A 9,944-nucleotide genomic window follows, 5' to 3' on the forward strand; every position below is an offset into this window, starting at 1 on the left:
CACACCCAGAGCCACACACACACACACCCAGAGCCACACACACACACACACCCAGAGCCACACACACACACACACCCAGAGCCACACACACATACACACACACACACCCAGAGCCACACACACACACACCCAGAGCCACACACACCCAGAGCCACACACACACACACACCCAGAGCCACACACACACACACACACACCCAGAGCCACACACACACACACACCCAGAGCCACACACACACACACACCCAGAGCCACACACACACACCCAGAGCCACACACACACACCCAGAGCCACACACACACCCAGAGCCACACACACACACACCCCCAGAGCCACAGACACCCAGAGCCACATACACCCAGACCAAAAAACACACCCACCCACGTAGTCTACCCCTTTCTGTCCATGTTATGATTTGTAGTGTAATAGATGACGTATTCCGAGATGAGAGGTGTCTTCATTTGCGTGGAATGAACTAACTAGACTAACACGAGTACTGATGATAGGGATGTGAAGAATGGAAGGCGCGAATCTAAAATAAACATTTCAGGAGAGATGCTGTTGTGCCAGAGTTGCCGAATTTGGAGCTGGGGAACCCAGTTAGAGTCCCGGCATCAGCTCAAGATCCTGTGATTCTGAGCAGATCACTTAATATCCCCGAGTTTACAAAAAAAGTATGGGCTGTAACTGGTTCTCATGTAAAGCGATCCAATACCTTCGTGGAGTTTGCGCCATTTAAACTGCAAAAACGTAACGTTGCATTACGCCACACCTACTACCTACGTGGAAAAAAAACCCAAGATGCCCCGGGAATGCGAGGCCACCCACCCAACGTAAGTGACCAGACCCTTACTAGACACTTGCACCTTGATAATAACCACAGTCCTTCGTTCATACTCGCCCCAACCCTGCCTCCCCCACTGTGCAATCTAGACCCCCGTGCTGCACGCCACCAACCCCCTCCACATACATAGCACCTCACTCACCCCCGGTAGGAGCCCGCTCGGCATCAGCAGCACGTGCAGAACGGTCCGGGCTAGGCGCTGCATGGGGTCTGGCCGGGGCTTTTCTACTCGGCCCTATGAGCGGACAGCTGTTCCCCCACCCTCCTCCTGGCGAGCAGGGCACGGAGAGCCCCCGCCCACACCCTCGAACACCCCGTCCTACAGATAGCAAGCCCCGGGAGTCTCTGACCGCCCACACGGCCACTTATCTGCTGACCTTTCAGCGTCAAGATACCCATCTGGGTGAACGAGCACTTTACACAAATACATGTTATATTTGGAGACCCACCCAACTTTACATCCATTTTAAAGCTCTGGCTGACGTGTAGTATCGTCAGTCAATGTTAGTACTTTTCATATGGGGATTTTTAAATTCATACCCCACTTTATGTACCTTTTTCAACGAAAATCGCCTTCAGGGTGGAAACTAGTAAAAACAAACCTGACTTTAGCCAGCGTCAGATCCCAGTAAAGTGTGGAGGGGGGCGGGGTCGAAATAAAAAAACATCAAATCATGTGTCTCCTATTGTGACTTAGGGCCATATATTCGCCATTAAATACTACACCATGAAAAAGTAATATTACACGTCCTACGTGGACGCTAGCTCACTGATTGACCGGTACGATTGATGCTTGTAAGCGCTACAGCTCAAGTCTAACACTTTCAGCAGAGTTCAGGTTTCCGAAGTTTATTCTTCATGTCTCACTGACATAGATCAGATCCAATTAAAAATCCTTGCAGCTATTCAGCTTTAGAGAGATCTTGTAAACACAACAGTGGTCCCTGGCAGGGAGATGAATGAATGAAAATGAATATAGACTCCGTCAGTTCTATATTAGTGAAGACATACCCAGCCGGGCAGAGGTCTTCAAAGTATATATTTCAATCAAAGTATACAAAACAAAATAACACCTTCAGCAAATCACGGGCGTGGGGCACAAGCCTGTACCCAACCACAACCATACACAGACAAAAACATACACAAAGGGCTTACAAGGCAAAAATCAACAGTCTCTGTAAAGTTCCAATTTCTGGACAGAGAATTACTTATGGGTACCATTACATAGTTTTCTATTCAGAGTTCCACAAGTATATGGTACACAGTAGGTCGACGACGTTTCGGACCCCCTTGCTAAATAATGGGGTCCATCATCAGGACAAAGCAATGGTTGCCTTTTTGGTTATTAGCCTCTTTAGCCAGGACAGCAGTATGCAAGCTCATATAAGAGCGCGCAAGCGGTTGATTAAATCAGGAACAGTTGAATAATTGAGTCCAGGATTTTTCAGTATTTCAATTAGAATTTTTCGAGGGTCCAGGGGCGGGAGAGGATTAGTATCTCGTGTCCGCTTGTACCTTGAAAGCCGGGTAATACCAGGAGGGCCGTGTCGCGCTGGGGTCCTGAAACCAGGGGGGGCCGGATCAGTCGGCAAAGCTTGAGTTCCTGGTTCCTGGAATCTTTAGTCTTTTTGACAGCCTCCAATATGGTGTAAGGCAGCCTGGGCTTGAGGTATGCAAGGAAGGGGTAGCAGCGGCCTCCTCACTAGCAGGCAAGACAAGTTCACTTAGACTCTCCTTTAAAAAGAAAATAGTCCAGCAGCTGCATATTTTTGCCAGATGAAACTGGTACAAGTGTGTTAGCGACCGCCCGGAGAGACAGTTCAGGGAGTAATAACAGAGTACCTTTTTAAGTGCCTGCCGCCCTGTCACTCCTATGTGTGCGCACGAATAGAACTTATTTAATCTCTTCTCCCATTCCTTTTATGGTCATCATTTCTAGAGCTTAACAATTAATGTGCTTTCAGAAACTGGCTTGAATGTATGATTCTATCTTTAGTTTAGTTTTTGGATGAATACACTGTACTGTGTGTTACTGCGAAAAGAGATGGTATTTTGCCAATCTCAGAACGTTATGCTAAGAAGGCGAATATGTGAGCGGGGTGGTGTTTGAGTCTTATTTTATCTGTGTGCGAGTAATTTGTAATTAGGGCTCCCGGTTTTATGGTATTTATTTTTTTGCCATTTCCGTCTGTATTTATCCATATTTATTTTTTGGGCATTATTTCTGTATTTATCCACATTTATTTTTGCCACAAGAAAAAGACACCGCTACAGCTTGTATTTTTCCGCATTTATTTAAATTGACAATGCACACTAGCCCCCTAAATTCAAAAAGCGCAAACATCTTCACCAATCCTTCTCTGGGCAGCAACCAAGATGTGGAATAGCATTCCTCCGTCCTGAGAAAGGTCCCTACAAACAGCACATTCAAGAGGAATGAAAGCGCTCCTAGTTGAACACAAAATTACAGTTACCATATCTCACACCTTGGACATGCCTGGTTCTCAATTGTGGTTCTGGAACATCCCACATAACAATTTCCGTAGTCTTTCATTGTTTCTAGATTAGATCTTAATGTCTAGCATTGAACAGGAACCACTGTAATCTAAGAATGTCTGTTTGCTGCTCTAATCCAGCCTGTTCTCTGGGATTAGAGTACGTGTGGGTAAAATGGCATTTCAAAATATAAAGGGGCAGATTTATGAAGGGCTTGCGCGACATTTACGCCGCCGTTGCGTGACGCAACGGCATGGAAACGTGGCGCATCCCTGCGCCCTATTTACAACGTGACGCATCTAGGAGATGCGTCACGTTGTACAGCACTGCGCCATGAGGAGGCGTTCCTGCGCAGGGGGGGGGCGTTCCTGCGCAGGAACGCCTCCTGAAAGTGGCTGAGTGAAATCTATGAGATTTCACTCAGTCACTTTCAGGGCAATGCTGCGTCAAAACCCTGCGCCTGCTTGAAGCAGGCGTAAGGCTTGAGGCAGCATTGGACAGATAGGGCCCCCCAGAGCATTGCTGGAGCTGCGTCGCGCTTGCGACGCAACTCCAGCAATGCGCCACATTTCTGGCACAGATGCGTCACGCATCTGTGCCGTTTTTGCCCCATGGTGCGCCGCATCATAAATGCGGCGCACCATGGGTGGCGTAGCTGTGGCGCACTGTGGCGCATGTTAACTGGCGCATCCCTGGGGATGCGCCAGTTAACATAAATCTGCCCCATAGTCTTTATGTATGTATGCTCACTAGTTTCTCCTCATTGCATCACTCCAATGCAAAGTTCTCTTAGGTAGCGTGATGTGGTCTGCGCTCCATAAAAACCTTAAATAAATCAATGAACGCTAAAGGCAAAAGCGCGATTGGTGTGAAGCTTCCACCCTCCATACATACACACGTCACTTCCGATTTACTCTCATGTGGATGTGTATTCAAAAACTGTCTCTAAAGTGAGCTGTATCTTAAAACATTTCTCTAGGGGAACATGCACGATAAATGTCTGAGTTTCTTTTACATCCATCAAGAGGTTTGAACGCACACCGAATTTTCACCAAGTTAGTCCATTTGAAGATTTATGTTTAGCAACTGCGTGCTTATCACTGGGTGCGTGCCTTGCCCTATGGCACGCTTTTTCAATGAACATCAAGAGTGTGGGGCGGCATTTCATCCCGCAACCCAGTGGCACTGCGAAATTCTATTCCAAACTCATCTGAACGTTACACAAGTTTACAAAATGTATTCTGCGCTTTTTCTCTCTTGTCATCTTTCTTCAATGAAATCCCACGTGGATGTGGCCCTGCTATTTCACACACTTCCAGTGTTCTGAATGTGCCCATCCGGACCCCGTTTCTTTTACACGATGGTAACAACGTCCTGTGCGACATACAAACTTAAAAATACATTAATTGACCAGACAACCTCGGGCGCCCCCACACCGCCCCCCGCCCCTGGCACTAAGGTATTATAAACATTGGGATCTCTTAAACAGACACCGAGCGCCCAATAAAGGATAGGAAAGCTTCTGGGAGCTATCTAATAAAAGAGGTGCCTCTCAAGTTCGTGTTTTAAAAGCACCCGTGCTTGTGCAATCCTGGGTTGGGCAAGTTCAGAAGGGGGCTGGTAGGTGACTTGTGAGGGGGAGGGGGGGTGGGGTGGGGGCAGTGAGGGCCTGGTGGGGGTACTTCACAACATGAGGTCAGTCGAGGTAGACTGCGAGGCGGGATGATGGAGGAGAGAATCACGGTTGGAGAAATGCGTAAATAAACACAACTCCAAGGCCAGTTCATAGGCAGAGAAACCATACATGCTCACATGCCCCTGGCAGGGAAATCAGTACAGGGGCCCCCAGGGTGATTCAGTCGCTCCTCCACCCGCTGCCCGTGCTTTGAGAGCCGAGGTGATGCCCCCAACTGTGCGGCCCACGCACTTCAAGCAGAGCCGCCACAACAAGCAATTACGATCGTTAGAGACTTATCTTGTGAATAGGAATGGCGGCGGGCTGGCGCAGAGATAAAGCCGACGGTGGCAACAGTAAGGCGCCTTCACACCTGGTGGTCCGTAGTGCAGGGAAACAGTCATCTGTAGTGCAGGCAAACAGGAAGAATAGGCAGGTGAGCCCGGGAAATAAAGGCCAGAGCGCGCAGCAACATTTAGTAGTATTTTGCCGTTTATACATATAAATACAGACAAAGGAAATATCGATTTCCGTCTGTATTTATATGTATAAATCCGTAAAAACGGAAAACCGGGAGCCCTATTTGTAATCTGTGAAAATCTTAAAGTATACCTTTGACGATCGTCATTTTATCAATAGAATGACTGCAAAAAATAATTTTTGACCCTGTCTCCAAGAGTTTCCGTACTTCATGAAACTTTCACCTGGTCCGTACAACTCACCTAGTGTGCGTTTCTTGAATCCTGCTCTGAGTTTTTTAACCCCGCTCTAAAATTCATGTCCCATCGGAGTCGCTCAAGCAGATCCCGAGCCTCCAGCCTTACAGCTGCCCTTCAACCAAATAAGAAGCAAGTCAGGTCCCGGGCCGGCAGCCAATCACAGCGCGGCCTGGGGAATAACGTCATGGGGTTGTCCCGGGCCGGCAGCCAATCACAGCGCAGCCCGGGACACAAGGCAACAAGGGGCAGGACTTAAAAAAAGAGTCAGAAACGCCCCCGAATCGTGTTCACGGGGAAAGCGTGATTGACAGCCAATCTCTTCCAATGGCTAGCCTCCATTTATGGAGCTAGCCAATGGAAGACAGAGCGGGACGAAGCCCCATACTGTAGGATCATAAGATTTCGCCCTTGGCGGAGCACTCGCGCAGGTGCTACGGCCAGAGCGAAACCTAAAAAGAGAAGGTGATATCGACTCTTACACTACTGCAATGCTGGTTCTGAACGTTGCGGTGTAGCAAACGTTGCTATTTTTCAACAGGTCATTTGGTCTGGAGTTCTGTTACCCCTGTACTCTGAGGTCGGAGAAGATAGGAGAGTGCCAACAGAACACTGTGCTGCTCGTACTGTAAGGTGGCGTGGCAACTAGCTATCGTCCTACCTTTGCTCAGGTCCCCGCCCTGAAGAATTGCCACCAGACCGTGGGAATGACTTTAATTCAAAGATAAAAGAGCAAAAAAGAATTAAAAAACGCGTCTCTGGAGAGCACAAGTCTCAATTGGGTAGTTTGAAACAAAAAAAAAATTCAGGTGCATTAGCTCGAGTACCTGGGTTCACCAAACAATGTAAACTACAATCTCCAATCCGTCCATATGAAATAGCGTTCTTAGAGAGAGAGTAGAGGTTGATCTATGGTGGCAAAACGGGGAGTTATTGTTGCTAATCAAGGATAATGATGAAAAATGTTTCTATTTTAGATGATTCATTTTATCAGACTACAGCATTCTTTTAATTTTAGCTAAAACGAAATTCCCTTTGTTTTTAAAATGTAATTGTTTTACCCGTGAAGAGACTATGAAACATGATGGTGAACTGAAATATAATGTTGTAGTATATGCAATATAGAATGTTGTTTTTACAGTGAAATTCATATTTTAAAGTAGTTTTATGACGTTTTGATTTTTAAGGGATGGTCTATTAACTAAATATGATCTTAACTACAATCTACCTACTCTTTTTGTAGCAAGGTAATAATTAATGGAAACAACGTGCGGGTGACTCAAACGCTAGTCCGGACTGCATGAGCTACTGCAGTAAGGCACCCAGTAAGGAGCAGCTACACATGTCAGCGGGCATCTTAAAGGCTAACGTGCCAACAACGCCATTCTTTGCCTGTACGAACAGTTATGCCAAAAACGTAATGACTTACTGAGCTGCTAGGTGACCATGCCCGTGTCCCGTGAGACTTCTTCACCCAGAACCTGCAATTTGCATATTTTCAGGACAAGGTAAAGTTTTAAAATCCCAAAGTAGCAGCTTATGTCAGCTAAAAGCCAAGCATGGCTCCTAGCGTCAAACTTAACACGGGCTACTACTTCTCACCATAGATCATAGAACGTGGAAAGTCCATCAGATGGAGTAGCTGCAGCATAGATCATAGAACGTGGAAAGTCCATCAGCTGAAGTAGCTGCCGCTGTCAAACCCTGCTCACTCTCCACTGCTAACATTGGCCCTATGCACGCTGTGCGACCGTGTCGCTCTTCGTCAACTCCCCTACACCCTACCTGCTCCCCGCCCCCAGGTACCTGGTCAGGTCGCGATAGTCCAGGAAGGACAGGACGAGCAGCAAAGGGTCAGTGGGCAGTGTGTCCAGGCTCAGCACCACGGACGCCGCCATCTTCAGACTGTCCAGGGCTCGCTAGCCCTCATTCGCTCGAAGGAAACTGAAGACGGACTAGCTAACGTACAGGTCGGTTGTCCTGGGTCGGCTCTACGTCAGCCATCTTGTGAAGATGCGGTACTCTGTTGACATCAACCAGCGTCATGTGTAATAATCTAAATATTAAAAAAGCGGACTATACTGCACGTTATATGTATCTAGAAATACTGCTAAATATTTTAAATAGCTAAAGATAATCTGACAATACAATAAACTATATATACATATCCGTAACTCGTCTATAAACGTGTAGAGATTCTTTAAATTACACGACCACCTTGGCAGATTACTCTTCTGGTTAGTAGTCACTTGTACGGGATCACCCTGATCAAAGTCTCTGACCACGTTAGCACTAAATGGTTCTTCATAATCGCAAAGAGAATCCTCTAAAGAAGGGTGGGGAATCGTATGCGCATGCGCTCTTTGGCGTAGGCGGCGCCCACGCTCGTTTGTTATCAAACAGAAACAACTGTTGAAGTTTAGTGGTCTATATCACCTTTGACCTTAAATGGCCAGCACGCCAATGAAGGCAGAGTTTGAGAGGGGTGGGGTAAACTCCACTGACACGTATGGTTCAGTATGGCTGATTAGTGAGGGCACAGCGCACCCCTGAGGATTACAATAGTACAACATGACTGATATTCATGGTGAGTTTAACATTTGCTAACATTCGTGCCAAGAATTTTCAATTCTACTGAGGACAGGAGGCGAGGATTATGCTGTCTCATTTCTTTACTACCAAAAATACAGCAGCCAATCACAATAGTAAAGAAAAAACAATAAACTACATATCCCATGAACCCTTAAGATACCATAGAGTAGGTGAAGTATAAAAGGTATCCAAGAGGACAGTCCTTCCTCTTTATTTGTGTAGAACAGTTCAGTCATAAGTAAAGTCATAAAAGTAACAGTTCCAGGAATCCAACAAGATAAAAGGAAGATAAACACGAAACCCAGCCTCCGGGGAGCAGAACAATGAACCAGAAGAAAGACGGATGGCCAAGGGTCCAGGACGTCCTAAACAGAATGCTGCAACTGGAGAAACCGTCCGAAGAACAGCCACCACTGGCCCGTGGGACACGACCAAATGCAATCATTTAGGATCAGAACCTCAAATGAAAAAATAAATCCGTAATACCCAAAAACTACCAGATGAAGGAAGCATGGATAAAGGATAAGGGAGGGAAAAAATACAACATATGCATAGAATACAAGTGTAAAAGCAATGATAAATACAATGCATACATATAAATAAGGGTGGGATAATGCTCGCCTCCTGTCCTTAATAGAATTGAAAATTCTTGGCACGAATGTTAGCAAATTTTAAATTCTATGTCAGGACGGAGGCTCCGATTATGCTTGTTTAAAGCTGATCCACCACAACAGAAGCAACATGCATAATAGGTTTAAAATAAAACGTTTTAAACACTGACTCTGAAGACCAATCAGCAGCCTTCAAGATGTTTTGGAGGCCGGCACCCAAGGAAAAAGCCTTAGAGGCCATAGCTCCTCTAGCCGAGTGGGCACCAAAAACAGAGACATCAATGCCCGCCTCCTTCATGAGCCAACAAACCCATCTTGCTAAAGTGGCAGGACAAACAGGCTTAAACGGTTTTTGCAAAGCTATAAGCAGTTGACCTTGGAGATTGCTACGAAAAGTAGCAGTACTCACCTCATAATCTCTGATGCATTGCACCACACAGAGTTTGGGATTGTGAGGAAAAGAAGGATATGAGACACAAGAAGTGTTAGATTTAGTACGGCGAGAAATAGTAAAAGAAACCCCTTCTGGGGTGAAAAGACGTCCAGCCAGATCTAAGGCACAAACATCAGATACACGTTTGCAAGAAAGCAAACATAACAACATGGTCAGTTTGGCAGATAACTGTTTGCGAGAGAGCAAAGAATTAGAAGGCCATGAATCCAAGAAACGTAAAACCACTGAAACATCCCATAAGTCGACATACTTTGGGCAAGGAGGTTTTACCATCCCAATACCTCTGAGTAATTTGCAAATAATAGGATGCTCACCAATAGGTTTACCATCAACAGGGACATGACCAGCTGAAATCGCAGACCGAAAGTTGTTAATTGTCCTGTAGGCCAAACCCGAAGAAGCCTGAGAAGCCAGGAAATTGGAAACTAAAGTGACATCTGCAGAAGAGGGATCCACTGACCGTTGTGCACACCAATCACACCATCGTTTCCAAGATGAAGCATAACGCTTGTGTGTGTTGGGAGCCCAAGCTTCCCCGATAAATCGGGCAGCCTC

The 9,944-nt window shown here is 46.3% G+C and overlaps 1 protein-coding gene across 1 annotated transcript in view; it reads right to left on the reverse strand.

Annotated features, from left to right (window-relative positions):
- FBXO3 (F-box protein 3) overlaps nt 1–8,078 on the reverse strand; it is a 145,532-nt gene extending 137,454 nt beyond the window's left edge. Inside the window, exon 1 of the mRNA XM_086959575.1 lies at nt 7,539–8,078. Within this exon, the coding sequence (XP_086815701.1) occupies nt 7,539–7,630 (92 nt within the window). The 5' untranslated portion in view covers nt 7,631–8,078. The remainder of the gene's footprint in view (nt 1–7,538) is intronic.
- Nucleotides 8,079–9,944: the final 1,866 nt, after the last annotated feature.

This window comes from Lissotriton vulgaris, chromosome 2_2 (genome assembly GCF_964263255.1).
Source record: "Lissotriton vulgaris chromosome 2_2, aLisVul1.2, whole genome shotgun sequence".
NCBI lineage: Eukaryota > Metazoa > Chordata > Amphibia > Caudata > Salamandridae > Lissotriton > Lissotriton vulgaris.